Source organism: Ovis canadensis, chromosome 1 (assembly GCF_042477335.2).
Source record: "Ovis canadensis isolate MfBH-ARS-UI-01 breed Bighorn chromosome 1, ARS-UI_OviCan_v2, whole genome shotgun sequence".
In the NCBI taxonomy this organism is placed as follows: Eukaryota; Metazoa; Chordata; class Mammalia; order Artiodactyla; family Bovidae; genus Ovis; species Ovis canadensis.
The window spans coordinates 62,418,127-62,440,267 of record NC_091245.1 but is presented as its reverse complement, the minus strand read 5'-3'; the positions used below and the strand labels follow the sequence as shown (position 1 = coordinate 62,440,267).

General features: G+C 37.3%; 1 protein-coding gene across 1 annotated transcript in view; it reads right to left on the bottom strand.

Moving 5' to 3' along the window:
- Window positions 1–22,141, bottom strand: part of SPATA1 (spermatogenesis associated 1) — a 55,226-nt gene that overhangs the window by 22,349 nt on the left and 10,736 nt on the right. The window contains 4 exon segments of the mRNA XM_069596456.1: window positions 2,818–2,878; window positions 3,727–3,841; window positions 13,636–13,867; window positions 13,960–14,013. Coding sequence (XP_069452557.1) covers window positions 2,818–2,878; window positions 3,727–3,841; window positions 13,636–13,867; window positions 13,960–14,013 — 462 coding nt within the window.

Sequence of the window (22,141 nt, the reverse complement as noted above, 5' to 3'; positions counted from 1 at the left end):
AAATAGAAGGTAAAGAAGAACCAAAAAACACAAACTGGGGTCCCTGAAAAAAACAAAAAACAAAAAACATGGAATTGATCTGCATTTATATTGTTTTCTAGATCTATAATTTGTTGAAATAAAAGAAGTCTTGATTTTCATACTGGAAGGGCCCACTAGTGAAAGTTGCTCACTCATGTCTGACTTTTTGCGACCCCACGGACTGTATTCCCCAGTCCATGGAATTCTCCAGATCAGAATACTGGAGTGGGTAGCTGTTCCCTTCTTCAGAGGATCTTCCCAACCCAGGGATTTAACCCAGGTCTCCCACATTGCAGGTGAATTCTTTACCAGCTGAGTCACCAGGGAAGCCCTAAAAGGAGCCTCTGCTGCTGCTGCTGCTGAGTCGCTTCAGTCGTGTCCGGCTCTGTGCAACCCCATAGATGGCAGCCCACCAGGCTTCCCCATCCCTGGGACTCTCCAGGCAAGAATACTGGAGTGAGTTCCCATTTCCTTCTCCAATGCATGAAAGTGAAAAGTGAAAGTGAAGTCACTCAGTCGTGTCCAACTCCTAGCAACCCCATGGACTGCAGCCTACCAGCCTCCTCCATCCATGGGATTTTTCAGGCAAGAGTACTGAAGTGGGTTGTCATTGCCTTCTCCACTGTAGCCATTAGGTACTCATAAAAACCAGACCTAGAAATTTCAACTGAAGTACAGCCTGATAAAACTACTACACATTAAAAGAATACTCTGGCCTTCCAGAAGAAAATACCCAAACCAATTTACAAGGAAAATAAAATCAATTTGGCATCACACTTCTTAATAGTAATAAATAGAATAAGACATCAATAGGGGAACATTTAAATAAATTCAAGGAAAAATTGCATAAGCCGAGGATGTTACAGACAATCGAGCTATCCCTCAAGTATCAAGGCTCAAAGCAGGGATGAGCAAACTTCTTCTGTAAAAGGCCTCAGAATAAATAATTTAGGTTTTTCAGGCCACAAATGGTATCTGTCATAATTCTTCTTTTTCCAACTTAAAAAAAATTTTTTTTAGGTCCCATGCTTCACTAAACTGGCTTTGAGCCTTGTTTGTCTATTCCTGCTCTAGACAGATTTAAATATGGAAGAAGTAAGGGAATATTGTATGTAGGAGCTGTTTTTAAATAAGTGGAACTTAACCCAGCCAGGAAATGATTGAAAAATCTTGTGCAAAAGAACTGGCAGAAAGTGTTGAACGTATTTAATTATAGATCTGAGACTAAAACAAGGGTGAGGAGAAGACAAGAAGCACAGCCCATAAATGTTCTGTTCTTTGGCAAAGTAGAAATGATACAACTAAAAGTATATGAGGGAAGAAAAGAGAGAGGGATGGCTTTTTAATCACCTTGAATGTAAGGTAGGAGTCAGAGGATAATTTTAGAGGTAACAAATCAAAAATTTGAAATTTTTGAAGAAGTATAAATTTTAAAACAGGAAAAAGGAGGGTGAGGAATACTAGCAAAAATTTATATTAGTATGAAGGTAAACACTAGAATAAGATTCAACCTTCTTACATACGAGGAAGGGGGAAAGTACAAATAAGCCACATAGTAACTATAGCAAAGTAAAATGACAAATTTGAGGTCAAATATATCAATCCCATCATAACATAAAAGGAGATAATTCATCTACTAAATGAAAATGACTTTCAGACTGTTTACAAAATGAAACCCAACTTTATGATGTCTATAAAGAGGTACCTAAAACAATGCAATCCAGAAAAGTTGGGGAAAAAAGTAGAGGAGGAAGATGAGGTATACCAAATAAATGTAAATAAGAAGAAATGAGAAGTTAGTATCTTGATTTGCAATAAGAGAAATATACTTCAAATACTTGAAAAGGTAGTTTTTCAAAAAAGTTATTAAAATGGAGCCCATAAAATATATAAACAGGATCAAACCAACTGTACGGGTAACCTGGGAAATTAAAATTCAGGCCACAGTGAAATAGTATTCAGTACCCACCAGGTGGAAAAAATTTTATTTTTAAGTGTAAAGATAGCATGTTTTAAGAGTCAGACACAACTGAGCGACTTCACTTTTACTTTTCACTTTCATGCATTGGAGAAGGAAATGGCAACCCACTCCAGTGTTCTTGCCTGGAGAATCCCAGGGACAGAGGAGCCTGGTAGGAGGCCATCTATGGGGTCGCACAGAGTCGGACACGACTGAAGCGACTTAGCAGCAGCAGCAGCAGCAACAACAAAACAATTATTTGCTGCAGATGGCATGCCTTTATTCCAAAACGCAAAGGCTCTGAGCTGTGATTCTTCTACCAGGACTTGTCTCAGACTCCATTCAGCATTCCAACCTATTACATATCAAGTATCATTGGACTAGATGAATGTTAACACACAACTGGCAGCACTGCTTGCTGTGTCTCTTGGATCACTTTGTGAGCTGTTTCTGCCCAAAGTTGGTAGTCTTTTAGATTACTTAATTAAAAAAAAAAAAAAAGGAAAGATTGGAGCCACACATCTGAATGCAATAAATCTCCAAATTCGAAAGAGGTCAAATGACTCTACATCGAGTGACTCATTTTCAATGGTAGCTGGGGCAAGGTTCAAATACCTGGTTTTTTACTTTAAAGGGCATATCTCAACATATCTCCCAGACCATAAAACTCCCAGAAATTTCACTGAATTGGTAGGCTCCTGAATTTTCTTGAAGTTTATCTCCCCCGTCTCTAATGTATTAGGTAGAAAACTTAGGCATTTTAATCTGCAGTTTCATTTCAATTTCAGTATAAATATGGTACAATATCACATTTAAGAAAAATTTAGAAATCATACCTGATTATCCTCTCTTCTAATGATATTAGCTCTATCATCTTCATTTTTCCAAAGAAACTGACTTAAAAGGGAATGATAAAATTGAAAGTCATATTAAAAATGATTCCATGAATATTAGCTTTTCATGTTTTTAATTGGTTAACATTCTATAAACACAAATATAACATTAAAAAATTTTAAAGTCATCTGAAAACTATTACATTATCTTTCAAACTCATTAATGATTAACATAAACTATGTTTAGCATGAATTATAAGATAATATTTCATTATGTTGTTGTTCAGTTGCTAAGTTGTGTCTGATTCCTTGTGACCCCATGGACTGCAGTGCACCAGGTTTCCCTGTCTTCTATCTTTCAGTGTTTGCTCAAACTCGTCCATTATAGCTAAAATCAAATTACAGTCCAATGTTGATAGCAAGGTAACTAACTGGAAATTTAATAAACATACTTTGTTTATAGTAATTTTGAGAATAATTTTTTATAAAATTCCTTACTTTAATTTCAAAAGGCTGTATGCAAAGCTGTGGTTTAACTACTATAATTTTGACTGAAATTATACCAATGTGAAACACAAGCATAATGATTAGTTTACCATAGCCAGGAATGTAAAAGAGCCAGAAAAATTAATTCTAGGAAACAAAAATGAGGACAGAAACTTTTCTGCCATTTAGGTTGCTCCTGATGACAAAATAATTACAATAGAATAAATTTAAGCAATACATTATCCCCCATTATATTGGAGGGAAATACTAGCATACAACAGTAAACATCAGAATCAAGGGGGTTTTAGTTAAAAATGTCATGAACTTCACTTGGTCCTTGTTTTAATTAGAAGAATCTAAGACAGTACCCTGGCTATCTCACTCTTATAGATTATGACATGCAGAATCAACATTCATACTAATTACCTTTTACTGTCGCTAAAATAATCATTATCTGAATCTTCCTGTGATCCTGGCAATTCAGGATTTCCAGTTTGATTATTTCCGAACTGATTCTCATTTGGAGTAGATTTTCCCCCAGCTGATGCTGATATCCACCCATAGCAAAGAAAGTTTACAATATTAAGAAAATACTAAAATAATAAATTTTTATATGTACATACTATATATTCTTATCCATGTTTCAATATCTCCATGAACTTTATTATTTCCAAACTGAATTTCATGAAACCTTTAGTTTATACAAAAGGAGAATTCTTTGGTAAATTCAGTTTGGGGAAAATTGGATTAAAGCAATCCTAACAGGAACACAAATCCCATAAAGACACACATCTATTGTAGGATTTCTTTTTTTATGTACAATATATACAAGGTGAGGTAAGTTGAGTTTTATTCAAATCTAGTTATCTCTAAAAAGCTTTTGCCAAAAGTATGTTTTAAAATAGTATTCTGAGGATCCTCTTCTGGGAAGCATGGGGTATAAATACAGAGCATATGTCATTTGTTATTTTACATACACAAACATATAAGTGTTCCCGTCCGGGCATTATTACAGCATGTGTGACCTCAGGTAAGTTATTTCTCACTTCAGTTTCCTTAGCTCTAAAATGGTAATAGTGCATAGAAAACACTTTCTGCACAGTATGCAATCGTTAGAAGTCTTAAGACTTCAAGTTCTGATTTCCATTCCATAGCATTTCCCAGTTCAGGTCTTTATCACCTCAGTCTATTTTCCATATTGTCTCCCACATTGTTTTTCTGGAACTGAAATCCAATTACACCATTCCTGTTAAAAACTTCAAATGGCTTCCCATTACCTGCAAAACTTTTTAGCTTTGCAAACAAGGATTTTGCAGCTAAATCCCTATGTACCTCCAGTTGTACTACATGGTGTTTCTTCCTCCCTTTCCTACCACCAAACTATAATAATAATAGTGTGTGTGTGTGTGTGTACTCAGTTGCTTAGTTGTATTCAACTCTTTGCCACCCCATGGACTATATATAGCCTGCCAGGCTCCTCTGTCCATGGAATTTTCCAGGCAATAATAATAGTACTATTACTAATGAAAGTGAAAGTGAACTCGCTCAGTCGTGTCTGACTCTTTGTGACCCCGTGGACTGTAGCCTACCAGGCTCCTCCATCCATGGGATTTTCCAGGCAAGAGTGCTGGAGTGGATTGCCATTTCCTTCTCCAGGGGATCTTCCTGACCCAGGAATCAAACCTGGGTCTCCTGCATTGCAGGCAGATGCTTTACCGATCAACTACCACATTAAACAAAGCCTGAAAGCTCCATTCATATCATAATCTATGTGAAGAAAGCCTTCTGGAATTGGGCTGCATGGCCCAACATTTGTAACCCGGATCTGAAGTCAAGAGTATGAATAGTTCTCTATGCCTTTTTAAGGGGGCTTAATCAGTGACTCTTTCAAGGGTTTTTAAATAGGAAGATAAATAATCCAACTTGTAACAAGAAGAATGATGCTGATGGCAGTCTAGAAGATAGACTAGAAAGGAGATATAAGCAGAAGGCCACTCAAGATGGTTTTTAAGTTTCCTTTAAACTAAGAATCTATCATTTTACAATAACGAAATTTTCAAAGCTTTAAGTCTGAGCAACTGGAAGAATGATGGAACGAAAGAAATAAGAAAGTGTACTGGCTTGGGGGCAACAACAATCAAAGATTAAACATGATAAAGTTGAGGCATGTCAAAAAATATAGAGATGTGTAGTGCTGTAAAAGAATAAAAGATAACTAATAGAAACGACAATCCATTTTAATATGAAAAAATAAGAAATACATCTTTTCTTCTTCATTAAAGAACCAATGAAATATACTGTGCATATTTTTACCAGTTATATTTTGATAATATCACAATGTTAGAGCTCAGATATTTTGTATTCTCAAGCACCACTAAAGAGCAATCTGACAATTTTAAGAAACTACAACTATCATCAATAAATGATAGTGCACATATGATAAAAATTAAGGAACTTCATCTCACATCACACATAAAAATAAATTCCTGGTGTATTAATGAACTAAATGCGAAAAGCTAACCATAAAATATTTGTAATATAATACAGGACCATATCTCCATGCTCTCAGGGTAGAAAAGGGATTTTTTAAAGGAGACATCTTAATACAGAGCAAGCACTAACCATGAAAGAAAATGCTGACAAACTTGACTGAAGAACTGCAGATCTACTTTTGCTGAGGATATAGAAAGACAAAACTGCTCCCAGCCCAACAAGGAGAAAAACACAATCTATAAAATAATAACTGGACTCATCAGAGTTAAGTTTATAAGAAATTAGATTCTAATTTCCTCCAAGGAGAAAATAAGATGTTTCATTTTTGGCAGAGCATTGGAGGAAGTAATTGTGATTGTTTGAAGAAGTAAAAAGGAGGCTTCCTTTCCATCTGCCAATGCAGGAGACATGAGTTTAATCCCTGATCCAGGAGGATCCCTCATACCATGGTGCAACTAAGCCTATGCATCACAGCTATTGAACCTGTCTGTGCTCTACAGCCTGTGCTCCACAACAAGAGAAGCCACCGCAATGAGAAACCCACACACCACTAGAGAGTAGCCCCTGCTTGCCATAACTGGAGAAAAGTCCACAGAGCAATGAAGACCTAGCATGGCCAAAAATAAATAAATATTAAGAAAAAAATAAAGGAAGAAGTAAAAAACAAAAGAGATAAAATTTTAAGGAATTCTAAAGGCTTATATGGGCTACTAAGATAGGAATTTCTAGGATCCCCAGACACAAAAGGTAGTCAATATTCATAGCAAGGTCCTTTCCATGTACCTGTATCACACACTCATAAGAAAGACTGGGGGTAGGGCAGGAGACCCAAAAGAGTCATCTGTGACACACAGGTATGAATGTGTGTGAATAAGAAACCCTATCTTTCTTAACACTCTTTTCTCACAAAAAGCAAGAGCCTTAAGCCAATGGGAAAGGAGCACAAAACTCTCCCATCACAGGGACTGGACAAAAATCCACTGGCTCTGGAGGAAGAATACTTGCAAAAGCCATATACCCTAGAGGAAAAAATAGGTAACTCCTCTTCCACCAATTTCAGCCTTGTAAATTTTTATTACTGAGGAGGGTATAGGAAATCTTCCCACTCCTAGTCTTAGATAAAGCCTAAAGGAAGAATGGAAGCAAAAGCTGGCAGGGCCATCTTGAGCCCAGGATCACAAACATACAAAGCATTGGTTTACTACTACTACTAGGTTAGGGGAAAGAAATTCTCTGCTAAATTTAAAAAAGTCATTTCCCCCTTTTAAAAATTTCTTTAAAAGATCATGCACAGTAAGAGCAAAAACAATAAAAATGTATTATGGAGTTTGTAACATACATAGGGGTAAGATGTATAACAACAGCACAAAAGATTTGAGGGAGGGAATAGAAGTATATTACTGTAAGCTTCTTATACTATATATGAAGTTGTATATAATTGAAAGTATACTTCAAATTTAAGTGTATATAATGTACATGCTAGAGACACTTCTTAAAGATACAGACAGCAAATATTTCAGGCTAGTAGACCATGGTCTTTGTCACAACTGTTCAACTCTATCATTGCAGTGCAAAAACAGTCATTGACAATATGTAAATGAAAGGGCATGGCTGTGTTCAAGTAAAAGTTTATTTATTAAAAAAATAAGCCATAGGGCATGGATTTAAATTTAAAAAAGAAAGGTGTTTTCTGACCATCAACCTACAGTAACCACTAAATGCTTTTTAAAATGAGGAATAACTAATGAGCCAATGGTGGAGATAAAATTGAATTAAAAAAAAAACAACTACTCAATCAAAAAAAAAAAAAGCCAAGGAAGAAACAGAAAACAGATGAGACAAATAGAAAATAAATAATAAAATGGTACATTTAAAACCAACCACATCAGTAATTACATTAAATGTAAATGGTCTAAACATGCCTAATATTAATAAAAGGTATAGATGGTCAAACTGGATTAAAAAGTAAGGTATAAATGTATGTTGTTTACAGGAAACCCATTTTGAATATAAAGTCAGATAAAAGTGAAATAGAAAAAGATATACCATCAAAAAATTAATCAAAAGAAAGCTAGAATGATTATATTAATATCTGACTAAGTGAATTTCAAATTGAAGACCATTACCAGACATAAAGAGAAACATTACATATAACATAGAAGTCAATTTTTTTCAAGAAAACATAACAATCTTAAATTGTGCACACATCTCATAACAGAGCTTCAAAATGCACAAAAGAAAACAAAGCTGAAAATGTCAACACTCATCTCTATAATTGTTAAAACAGCTGACAAAATTTAAGAATTCCTTTCCTTAAAAGAATATAAAGAGAATAAAAAGACAAGCCACAAACTAAAATCTAGAGTGAATTACATAGAAATATACACACATGCATACACACACACACACACAAATGCTGGAAAAATATCTGTACATATTGTCACCCTGCTTATAATAACTTACATGCAGAGTACATCATGAGAAAATGCTGGGCTGGATGAAGCACAAGCTGGAACCAAGACTGCCAGGGGAAATATCAATAACCTCAGATACGCAGATGATACCACTTTTATGGCTGAAAGCAAAGAGGAACTAAAGAGCCTCTTGATGAAAGTGAAAGAGGAGAGTGAAAAAGCTGGCTTAAAACTCAACATTCAGAAAACTAAGATCATGGCATCCGGTCCCATCACTTCATGGCAAATAGATGGGGAAACAGTGGAAACAGTGACACACTTTATTTTGGGGGGCTCCAAAATCACTGCAGATGGTAACTGCAGCCTTGAAATTAAAAGATGCTTGCTCCTTGGAAGAAAAGCTATGACCAATCTAGAGAGCATATTAAAAAGCACAGACATTACTTTGCCAACAAAGGTCCATCTAGTCAAAGCTATGGTTTTTCTAGTAGTCATATATGGATGTGAGAGTTGGACCATAAAGAAAACTGAGTGCCAAAGAATTGATGCTTTTGAACTGTGATGCTGAAGAAGACTCTTGAGAGTCCCTTACACTGCAAGGAGATCAAACCAGTCAATCCTAAAGGAAATCAGTCCTGAATATTCATTGGAAGGACTGATGCTGAAGCCGAAAAACTCCAATACTTTGGTTGCCTGATGTGAAGAACTGACTCATTAGAAAAGACGCTGATGCCGGGAAAGATTGAAGGCAGGAGAAGGGGATGACAGAGGATAAGATGGTTGGATGGCATCTCTGACTTAATGGACATGAGTTTGAGTAGGCTGTGGGTGATGGTGAAGGACAGAGAGGCCCGATATTCTGCAGTCCATGGAGTTGCAAAGAGCCAGATATGACTGAGCGACTGACTGAACAACAATGACAAAATGCGTCAATATTTAAGAGAACATAAAATAGGCAAAACGCTTGAATGAAGACAAATCCAAACGGCCATGAAAAATATGAAGAAATGTTTAAGCAAAGAGAATGACTAGAAAAGAGAAATAAATAATTTGGAATTATAAATTCAGTGTAAGGGTTTAATAGCAGATAAAGTGAAAGAGGAGAGTGAAAAAGTTGGCTTAAAGCTCAACATTCAGAAAACGAAGATCATGGCATCCGGTCCCATCACTTCATGGGAAATAGATGGGGAAACAGTGGAAACAGTGTCAGACTTTATTTTTTCGGGCTCCAAAATCACTGCAGATGGTGACTGCAGCCATGAAATTAAAAGACGCTTACTCCTTGGAAGAAAAGTTATGACCAATCTAGATAGCATATTCAAAAGCAGAGACATTACTTTGCCAAATAAGGTCCGTCTAGTCAAGGCTATGGTTTTTCCAGTGGTCATGTATGGATATGAGAGTTGGACTGTGAAGAAGGCTGAGTGCTGAAGAATTGATGCTTTTGAACTGTGGTGTTGGAGAAGACTCTTGAGATTCCTTTGGACTGCAAGGAGATCCAACCAGTGCATTGTGAAGGAGATCAGCCCTGGGATTTCTTTGGAAGGAATCTAAAGCTGAAACTCCAGTACTTTAGCCACCTCATGTGAAGAGTTGACTCATTGGAAAAGACTTTGATGCTGGGAGGGATTGAGGGCAGGAGAAGAAGGGGATGACAGAGGATGAGATGGCTGGATGGCATCATTGACTCGATGGACGTGAATCTGAGTGAACTCCGGGAGTTGGTGATGGACAGGGAGGTCTGGTGTGCTGCGATTCATGAGGTCGCAAAGAGTCGGACACAACTGAGCGACTGAACTGAACTGAAAAAGAGAATTGGTAAGGTAGATTTGGAAGAAAGAGGTGACTAAATTATCCAGAATGTAGTCTGACAGTAAGATTATGGTTCAACGGGAACTTTTTGATACAACTTTTAGAAACAACTTTTTGTTATTGGGTACAGTCACTTTGGAAAACACATGGAAATTATTTAGTAAAGTTGAACGTGTACATACAATGCTAATTCTAGGTATACTTTTTTGAGATCATTTTGCACATATGCATTTAGGACTCATGTACAAGAATGTACAAAATAGCATATTTGTAATAGCCCCAAATTGGAAACCAATTGTCTGTCAGCAGAATAGGTAAATAAATCACGATATGATCATATAAGAAAATATTATACAACAGTAAAAAGAAATGAAATAGTATTATACATGACAACATTGTTGAATCTTTCAGTTATAATGTCAAGTAAAAGAAAAAAGTTTCAATATGATTATAAATAAAATTCAAAAAGAACAAAACTAAATTATTATTGAGGAATACATATTGAGGTTGTAATAAAACTATAAAAAAAGTAAGAAAATAATTATCTCAAAAAATCAAGTAGGACTTCCCTGGTGGTCACTGGTTTGGAATCCACCAGCCAATGCAGGGGACATGGGCTCGATCCCTGGTCTGGGAAGATTCACATTCCACGAGGCATCCAAGCCTGTGCGCCACAACTACTGAAGCCCATACACCCTAGAGCCAGTGCTCTGCAACAAGAGAAGCCACCACAATAAGAAGACCGTGCACTGTGACTAGAGAGTAACCCCTGCTGACTGCAACTAGAGAAAGCCCGCACACAGCAACAGACTCAGCACTGCAAAAAATATATAATTAAAAAAAAAATCAGAGTACTCTTTTTATTGGGGAAGGAGGAAGATTCACCAGAAAGAGGCACACAAGGTTGGAAAGCTCTTTTAAGAAGCATAGTGAAATATGCCAGTCAGAGAAAGACAAATACTATATGTTATCATTTATACATCCCTGGTGGCTCAGACGGTAAAGCGTCTGCCTGCAGTGCGGGAGACCTGGGTTCGATCTCTGGGTTGGGAAGATCCCCTGGAGAAGGAAATGGCAACCCACTCCAGTACTCTTGCCTGGAAAATTCCATGGACTGAGAGGCTCTTCAGAGCCTGGTAGGCTACAGTCCATGGGGTCGCAAAGAGTCGGACACGACTGAGCAACTTCACTTCACTCACTATACATAGAATCTAAAAAAGAAAACAGATGAATATAAGAATAACAAACAAACAAAACACATTCCCTGAGAAACAGCCATTAAACTTCTAAAAAGATAATAGGATAAATGCATGTATTTAGAATGCATAAATTTAGAATTTATTTAGAATAAAAGCATTGTATTTAGAAAAATGTTGCTTATAGCACCATTCATAATAGTAAGAATATTAAATCAAGGTTATATAAACAAATATACCACAAGAGAATTCTATAATGATGTAGATCTATATTTATTGGCATGAAATGTCTGTGACATTTTCTAAAAGAGGATTTAAAAGAGTTTGTATGTGTCCTCATTTTTCAAAAGTTAAAAAATATTTATATGAACTAAAAAAAAATTGCAGGAATATACACCAAAATACTAACAGATACTAATAGCTATGGGCTTCCCTTGTGGCTCAGCTTGTAAAGAAACTGCCTGCAGTGTGGGAGACCTGGGTTTGATCCCTGGGTGGGAAGATCCCCTGGAGAAGGGAAAAGCTACCCACTCCAGTATTCTGGCTTGGAGAATTCCATGCACTATATATAGTCCATGGGTTGCAAAGAGTCAAACACAACTGAGCAATTTTCACTTTCATTTTACAACAGCTATCTCTGGATGGTGAAACTATTGTTAATCCTTATTTCTTCTTAATAGTTGTTGACGTTTCTAGAACTTTTTAAAACGGGCATACACTAGGCTCTCAGTTAAATTATAGTTAATTTTTTTGATATGAAGCACCAAGAAATTAACACTATTTAAAAATTACAATTACACAAAATTCATGATTAAATATTCTTAATAAAATACTTTTTTTGGGTTTTGTACAAGTAGCATAGTTCAGGGACTTGGCCAGTAGCCTAGGGTATAAAATATGATACTACTCATAACTTTATGTAGGGTAATTGCCTACTTCGTTAGTTACTCAATCTTGTACTTTTCAAGACTACTGGAATTCCACAATTAACTTTTTTCCCAGGTGTTTTTTCATTTAACCTCTAATTGATACCATGACTGAAAGCCATATATATAACTGCAGGGATATACCTAGATAAAAAAAATAAGGTAAAGCCTCTCACTGATCACATTAAATGTGTGTATGCTCAGTCTTTTCTGATTCTTTTGAGACCCCATGGACTGTAGCCTCAGGCTCCTCTGTCCTTGGGATTTTCTAGGCGAGAATACTAGAGCGGGTTGCCATTTCCTCCTCCAGGGGCCTTCCCAATCCAGGTATAGAACCCGTGTTGCTTGTGTCTTCTGAATTGGCAGGCGATTCTTTATCACTGTGCCACTTGGGAAGCCCATGTTAAATGTACCTAAGGTTAAGCACAAACACACACACACACAAACACACACACACACACAAGAAGGGGCTAAGTTTGGAATATCACTAGGCATAGTATAAACTTGGAATGCAGAATGCAATAATTGTTATAACCAAAGATGAATAAAAATGCAACTAATTAAGAATAAGTGTATTTTGAAGCTGTAAAGACTGTTGTCATTAATTGAGGGGGGATTCATTTAATTCATAAATTTTTAGTATATTTGGTTTTCTATCACAGTTTATTTGCTGTATGCAACCAGGTAAAAAAAATCCAACTGACTTATTTCAATATATTCTTAGAGTGTAGTACCAGCTTGGGAGAAGGCAATGGCACCCCACTCCAGTACTCTTGCCTGGAAAATCCCATGGATGGAGGAGCCTGGTAGGCTGCAGTCCATGGGGTCGCTAGGAGTCAGACACAACTGAGCGACTTCACTTTCACTTTTCACTTTCATGCATTGGAGAAGGAAATGGCAATCCACTCAAGTGTTCTTGCCTTGAGAATCCCAGGGACGGGGAAGCCTGGTGGGCTGCTGTCTACGGGGTCGCACAGAGTCGGACACGACTGAAGCGACTTAGCAGCAGTACCAGCTTAATTTATATAAGTTTAATTTTGATTTTTTAAAAACCTACCACTTTTTGAGAACTAAATTACCAGTAAGTTGGTATGTGTAATCATACAAAAATTTTTAGTCTGAAATACAAATGTCTCCCAATATTAAAGTTATTTTGCTTTGGCCTGATACTGTTTGCCTGGATAAGATACTTCTGAACTTAAAACAATAAGGTTTTATGTAACAATCACTTTCCTTCTCCTTTAGCCTTAACTTTATCTGAAACTATTATAAAAGGTGGTAGACTTTGTGTTGTATTTTGATTTTATTTTAGCATATTATTTAGATTAGTCTTTATTTTTCCTCCCAACTCGTACAACTATTTTTAAAAATTCCCAAATTGAATTGGAGCTTTCCTATTATATTGCCTGTATTTGTAAGGCTAGATTTGCCCAGAGTTTGCTCAGACTTGACTATTAAAATGTACTATAACTACTTCATTCCAGTTGAAATCACCTTCTTCCTGATTCTTGTCAAGAAGTTCTTTCAAAGCATTTTCTAAAAAACTAGGATCTGTTCCAGGTTCTTCCTTTGATGGAGTTATACTAAGTGGTCTGTGTATTATTCCGTCAGGCTCAGCAACACCATTGTTAGTCTGCTGTTCATCTAAAGAAACTGCTGCTGATGCTGAATAAATATTTCCTAAATGATCCATTATAGGAAGCAAATATAATTCTGGTTGAAGAGCCTAAAACATACAGGAAATTTAAAAATTAGTTTATAGTTTAAAAAGCAATAAGATAAAAAATTGGCATAAATTTAAAATGTCAAATTACACACATATGGAGGAACAAATGATTTGAGTTTCAGTTCTGATTCTTGCTTTGTCTTCACCTACAAACAAATGAAAAAATAATTAAAGCTTTTGTAGCATTTTCTTCAACCTCACTGTTTTGCAGAAGGCATATATCTGTGATATAAAAATCACATCAAACAGTTGGTACTAAAGCTGGTAACTAAGCTAGATTCTAGAAAAGGTTAGAATATATCCTACTTCTAGTCAGTGTGCTAAACATAATTGAAACTCTATGTCATTTAACAACAGTAATTATGGCTCTCACTTGCATGGACTTACTATGTGCCAGGGCCTATTCTAAATGCTTTACACTTACATATAAAGCTCAGTTAATCCTCACAGTTCCACGTGATAGGCATACATATTGTCTATATGAGGCACAGATGAGAATGAGGCAAAGAGAGGTTAAGTATTTTGCCTAAGATTGTAGAAATAGAAAGTTTCCAAATTGGGACGCAAAACCAGGTAATCTAGTTCCAGAATCCAACTTTGTAAACTTTACTTCCTAAATGTTAGACCCACAGAGTTAATTTGTTACTTGTTTATTCATTCAACAATTATGGAAGGCATACTATGTATCAGGTAGTGTTCTATAGGGGATAGTAAACAATGTGAAGTCCCTGCTCTCAGGTAGCTTATATTCTACTTGGAGAGCAGATGTTAAAATAAACATGATTTAAGGTGATATGTGATTTATGAAAATAAAATGGAGTGATGTAATAGAGAGTAATTCAGAGAAAGAATATCTAAAAATTAGGTGGTCAGGGAAGGCCTGTTTAAAAAAAAAAGACAATAATTGAACTGAGAACTGAATTATGAAAAAAAGAAGCAGTCTATTTGAAAATCGGGGGAAGTGATTTCCAGGCAGGTACAAAGATGATGAAATAGATGTGAGTTTGGCTTCATGTGAGGACCACAGGAAGATTTTTGTGGCTAAAATGTAGAACCAAGAAGAAAATAGTAGTAGATGAAATCTGAGAGCCAGCCTGTTCCTGAGACTCTTATCTTTGCATAGCCACTGTAAGACTCCTGGTTACAGTTCCTGTCTCTGGTTTCTTAAGGCTCTCATCATGTTATCTTCTGCTCAAAAACTACAAAAGTTTCAGGAAAAAAAAAATCCAAATGCATTAATCTGGCATTCAAGACCTTCAACAACCTACATTTACAATTGTCTACTATTCCCTTTCACACAATCAATGCTCCAGTAAAAACTGAACCAGTCACTTTTCTGTAGTTGCCTGCTTAGCCACTTCCATGCTCATTCTCCTTTCTCTACTCAGAAAGCTTCTCCCACCCAACATTTTTGCAAGATCAAATATTTATCTGTCAAAATCCAAACTGATGATCACCTCTTTCCTAAAGTTTTCCATTTCACCTCTTCTTTTTCTGGAAGCAGTCTCTTTTTCTTCTAAATACAGAGAATCAGTTCAGTTCAGTTCAGTCGCTCAGTCGTGTCCCACTCTTTGTGACCCCATGGACTGCAGCATGCCAGACCTCCCTGTCCATCACCAACTCCCAGAGTTTACTGAAACTCATGTCCATTGAGTCGGTGATGCCATCCAACCATCTCATCCTCTGTTGTCCCCTTATACTCCCACCTTCAATCTTTCCCAGCTTCAGGGTCTTTTCAGATGAGTCACTTTGCATCAGGTGACCAAAGTATTGGAGTGTCAGCTGCAGCATCAGTTCTTCCACTGAATATTCAGGACTGATCTGGGGCTTTCATGGTGGCTCAGATGTTACAGCATCTGCCTGCAATGCGGGAGAGGCCCATGTTCGAACCCTGGGTTAGGAAGATCCCCTGGATAAGGAAATGACAACCCACTCCAGTATTCTTGCCTGAAGAATTCCATGGACAGAGGACCCTGGTGGGCTACGGTCATGGGGTCACAAAGAGTGGGACACAACTGAGCAACTTCACTTTCTTTTTCTTTCTTTCTTTTTTCCTTTAGGATGCACTGGTTGGATCTCTTTGCAGTCCAAGGGACTCTCAAGAATCTTCTCCAACACCACAGTTCAAAAGCATCAGTTCTTTGGCACTCAGCTTTCTTTATGGTCCAACTCTTACATCCATATATGTCCACTGGAAAAACCATAGCTTTGACTAGATGGACCTTTGTTGGCAAAGTAACGTCTCTGCTTTTTAATATGCTGTCTAGGTAGGTCATAACTTTTCTTTCAAGGAGCAAGTGTCCTTTAATTTCATGGCTGCAGTCACCATCTGCAGTGATTTTGGAACCCCCCCAAATAGAGCCTGTCACTGTTTTCACTGTTTCACCATCTATTTGCCATGAAGTGATGGGACCAGATGCCATGATCTTAGTTTCCTGAGTATTGAGTTTTACGCCAACTTTTTTACTCTCCTCTTTCACTTTCATCAAGAGGCTCTTTAGTTCCTCTTTGCTTTCAGCCATAACGGTGGTGTCATTTGTATATCTGAGGTCATTGATATTTCTCCCAGCTTGTGATTTCAGCTTGTGCTTCATCTAGCCCAGCATTTCTCACAATGTACCCTGCTGCTGCTGCTGCTGCTAAGTCGCTTCAGTCATGTTTGACTCTGTGCGACCCCATAGACGGCAGCCTACCAGGCTCCTCTGTCCATGGGATTTTCCAGGCAAGAGTACTAGAGTGGTGTGCCATTGCCTTCTCCGGATGTAGTTTGCATATAAGTTAAATAAGCAGGGTGACAATATACAGCCTTGACATACTCCTTTGCCGATTTGGAACCAGTTAGTTGTTCCATGTTCAGTTCTAACTGTTATTTCTACCTGCATACGGATTTCTCAAGGGGCAAGTCAGGTGGTCTGGTATTCCCATCTCTTTAAGAATTTTCCACACTTTGTTGTGATCTACACAGTCAAAGGCTTTGGCATAGTCAATAAAACAGAAGTAGATATTTTTCTGGAACTCTCTTGCTTCTAGAGTTTTGCCAAGAGAACACACTGGTCATAACAAACACCCTCTTCCAACAACACAAGAGAAGACTCTACACATGGACATCACCAGATGGTCAACACTGAAATCAGATTGATTATATTCTTTGCAACCAAAGATGGAGAAGCTCTCTATACAGTCAGCAAAAACAAGACCGGGAGCTGGTTGTGGCTCAGATCATGAACTCCTTATTGCCAAATTCAGATTGAAATTGAAGAAAGTAGGGAAAACCACTAGACCATTCAAGTATGACCTAAATCAAATTCCTTATAATTATACAGTGGAAGTGAGAAATAGATTCAAGGGATTAGATCTGAAGGAGAGCCTGAAGAACTACGGATGGAGGTTCATGACATTATGCAGGAGGCAGGGATCAAGACCATCCCCAAGAATAAGAAATGCAAAAAGGCAAAATGGTTGTCTGAGGAGGCCTTACAAATAGCTGAGAAAAGAAGAAAAGTTAAGGCAAAGGAGAAAAGAAAAGATATACACATCTGGATGCAGAGTTCCAAAGAATAGCAAGGAGAGATAAGAAAGTCTTCTTCAGTGATCAATGCAAATAGAGGAAAACAAAGGAATGGGAAAGACTAGAGATCTCTTCAAGAAAATTAGAGACACCAAGGGAAAATTTCATGCAAAGATGAGCACAATAAAGGACAGAAATGGTATGGACCCAACAGAAGCAGAGGATATTAGAAAGAGGTGGCAAGAATATACAGAAGAACTATACAAAAAAGATCTTCACGGCCCAGATAGTCACAATGGTGTGATCACTCACCTAGAGCCAGACATCCTGGAATGCAAAGTCAAGTGGGCCTTAGGAAGCATCACTATGAACAAAGCTAGTGGAGGTGATGGAATTCCAGTTGAGCTATTTCAAATCCTAAAAGATGATGCTGTGAAAATGCTGCACTCAATATGCCAGCAAATTTGGAAAACTCAGCAGTGGCCACAGGACTGGGAAAGGTCAGATTCATTCCAGTCCCAAAGAAAGGCAATGCCACAGGTTGCTCAAACTACCTCACAATTGCATTCATCTGAGACACTAGCAAAATAATGCTCAAAATTCTCCAAGCCAGGCCTCAATAGTATGTGAACCGTGAACTTCCAGATGCTCAAGCTGGATTTAGAAAAGGCAGAGGAACCAGAGATCAAATTGTCAACAAATTGTGATCATCGAAATATACAGAATATGCTGTTTTAATTATTTGTGTATTTTGTTTTCACCACTACACTGAATATTCTTTTTATTATTATTATTATTTTTTTACTTTACAATATTGTATTGGTTTTGCCATACATCAGCATGAATCCACCATGGGTGTACATGTGTTCCCACTCCTGAACGCCCCTCCCACCACCCTCCCCATACCATCCCTCTGAGTCATCCCAGTGCACCAGCCCCAAGCATCCTGTATCCTGAATATTCTTTAAGGGAAAAATCTATGTCCAATTCTTTTCTTTCTCTCATTTTGTATAGAGAAAAACATCAATAACTATTTGTTGAAAATAAAAAACAAACAGTTATTAGAAACAGTTTAGAATTTGATTTTAATTATTGTCAGATTGTTTCCAATTCAGAATTCTGTGGCTGATATTTAGTAATTTTACATATCATGAAAAAGAACAAAAATTTATGGGAGTAATTCTTTTTCTTCCGAGATTAAGGGAAACAATCTTATGATCAATAAATTAATGTTCTGTGTATGGAACAGAACTCTATGCCAAAATGTTTAAATCTAGTAGATAAGCCCAAGAATTCCAATAGCAAATTCCTCTACAGTACTACTTTGGGGGGGATGTTTATTTTTTTCATTATTACTCATTATTAATTTTTTCAATAAACATTTAAATGCCTAAGTGCTAAAAGCCTTGTCAGGCATTTGTAAATAAAATAGTGAATAAAATAAGGTCTTTGCTCACAGGGAGCTACAGTCTAGGCAGAGTTAAACAAATAACCAATAAGCAAATACATAATAATAATATGTTTAAACTAGAGTAGAATAGAAATAAACTGCATTTTACAGTTTCAATTCAGTTTAGTCATTCAGTCCTGTCCAACTCTTTGTGACCCCACGGACTGCAGTACATCAGGCTTCCATGTCCATCACCAACTCCCAGAGCTTGTTCCAACTCATGTCCATCACGTTGGTGATCCATCCAACCATCTCATCCTCTGTCATCCCCTTCTCCTACTGCCTTCAATCTCTTCCCAGCATTAGAGTCTTTTCTAAAGAGTCAGTTCTTCACATCAGGTGGCCAAAGTATTAGAGCTTAAGCTTCATCATCAGTCCTTCCAATGAATATTCAGGACTGATTTCCTTTAGGATTGACTGGTTTGATCCCCTTGCAGCCCAAGGGACTCTCAAGAGTCTTCTCCAACAACACAGTTCAAAAGTATCAGTTCTTTGGTGCTCAGTTTTCTGTATAGTCCAACTCTCACATCCATACATGACTACTGGAAAAACCATAGCTTTGACTAGATGGACCTTTGTTGGCAAAGTAATGTCTCTGCTTTTAAATATGCAGTTTAGGTTGGTCATAACTTTTCTTCCAAGAAGCAAACTACTTTTAATGTCAAGGCTGCAGTCACCATCTGCAATGATTTTGGAGTCCAAGAAAATAAATTCCGTCACTATTTCTATTGTTTCCCCATCTACTTGACATGAAGTGATGGACTGGATGCCATGGTCTTCGTTTTTTGAATGCTGAGTTTTAGGCCAGCTTTTTCTCACTCTCCTCTTTCACCTTCATCAGAGGCTCTTTAATTCCTCTTTGCTTTCTGCTATAAGGGTGGTGTTATATGTATATCTGAGATTATTGCTATTTCTCTGGGCAAACTTGATTCCCACTTGTGCTTCATCCAGCCCTGCATTTCACATGAAGTACTTAACATATAAGCTAAATAAGCAGGGTGACAACATACAGCCTTGACATACTCCTTTTCCATTTGGAACCAGTCTGTTGTTCCATGTCCAGTTCTAACTGTTGCTTCTGGATCTGCACACAGATTTCTCAAGAGGCAGGTCAGGTGGTCTGGTATTCCCATCTCTTTCAGAATTTTCCACACTTTGTTGTGATCCACACAGTCAAAGGCTTTAGCGTAGTCAGTGAAACAGAAGTAGATGTTTTTCTGGAATTCTCTTGCTTTTTCTATTATTCAATGTATGTTGACAATTTGACCTCTGGTTCCTCTGCCTTTCCTAAATCCAGCTTGAACATCTGGGAGTTCTTGGTTCATGTACTGTTGAAGCCTAGCTTGGAGCATTTTGAGCATTACTTTGCTAATATGTGAGATGAATGCAACTATGTGGTAGTTTTAACATTCTTTGGCATTGCCTTTCTTTGGGATTGACATGAAAACTGACCTTTTCCAGTCATGTGACCAGTGCTGAATTTTCCAAATTTGCCGGTATATTGAATGCAGCACTTCCACGGCATCATCTTTTAGGATTTGAAATAACTCAGCTGAAATTCCATCACCTCCATTAACTTTGTTTGTAGTAATTCTTAAGGCCCACTTGACTTCACATTCCAGGATGTCTGGCGCTGGGCGAGTGATCACACCATCATGGTTATCTGCGTCATTAAGATCTTTTTTTGTATAGTTATTTTGTGTAATCTTGCCACCTCTTTTTAATATCTTCTGCTTCTGTTAGGTCCATAAAATTTCTGTCCTTTATTGTGCCCATTTTTGCATGAAATATTCCCTTGGTATCTCTAATTTTCTTGAAGAGAGCTCTAGTCTTTCCCATCCTATTGTTTTCCTCTATTTTTTTACATTGATCACGTAGGAGGTCTTTCTTATCGTATCTTATCCTTGCTATTCTTTGGAATTCTGAATTCAGATGGGTATCTTTCCTTTTATCTTTTGCTTTCCTTTCTCTTCTTTTCTCAGCTATTCTTAAGGCCTCCTCAGACAACACTTACCTTTTTGCATTTCTTTTTCTTGGGGATGGTTTTGATCACCACCTTCTTACAATATTATGAACCTCTGCCCATAGTTCTTCAGGCACTCTCTCAGATCTAATCCCTTTAATCCATTTGTCACTTCCATTGTATAATCTAAGGGATTTGATTTAGGTCATACCTGAATGTTCTAGTGGTTTTCCCTACTTTCTTCAATTTCAGTCTGAATTTGGTAATAAGGAGTTCATGATCTGAACCATAGTCAGCTCCCGGTCTTGTTTTTGCTGACTGTATAGAGCTTCTCCATCTTTGGCTGCAAAGAACATAATCAATCTGATTTCGGTATTGACTGTCTAGGGATGTCCATGTGTAGTATCATCTCATGTGTTGCTGGAAGACGGTGTTTGCTATAACTTGTGCGTTCTCTTGGCAAAACTCTGTCAGCCTTTGCTCTGCTTCATTTTGTACTCCAAAGCCAAACTTGCCTGTTACTCTACGTACCTCTTGACTTCCTACTTTTTCACTCCAGTTGCCTATGATGAAAAAGACATCTATTGGAGGGTGTTAGTTCAACAAGGTTTTTAGGTCATCATAGAACCATCCAACTTCAGCTCCTTCAGCATTAGTGGTTGGGGAATAGACTTGGATTGCTGTGATATTGCTTTTCCTTGAAAACAAAGAGGTCTTTCTTCTGTTTTTGAGATTGCACCCAAATACTGCATTACTGCATTTCTGACTCTTTTGTTGACTGTGAGGCCTACTCCATTTCTTCTAAGGGATTCTTGCCTACTTAGAGTTTAAGTAGGGAAAATCTTGATTAGAGAAATAAACCTTATATAAATAAGAGAAACCAGAAACTTTGAGATCTCATGGTTTGCTGGACTGAGATTTCAGCTAGGAAAACTCTCTATTTAGAAAATCCTGCCACTGAAGCTACAAATAGGAGTGTTCAGTTGAAAATAGTTGATTCCTGCCCCATCAAACACAGTATATTGGAGCCATTCCACATCAAACAAGGCTAGTTGTGGCCTAACAAATGAGAATCCATTTTTTTCCCCACAAATGCTCATTTATACAGCTTCTAATGCTATTAAATTTTAAAATATATGATCACATTTAAAATTTGTCTTTCTTTTCTCCCCAGGGAAATTTACACACCAACCCCCCCACCCGCCGCTGCCCTGCTATATTTTAGTGCACAGTAATATACCAGAAAGGTCCATCTTTTCTTGATGACCTGTGTGCTAAATGATATTTCCATTTTGTTATGATTGAAATTACATATTGCATAGTATATTAAGGAATTGAGTTGATAAGCATTTA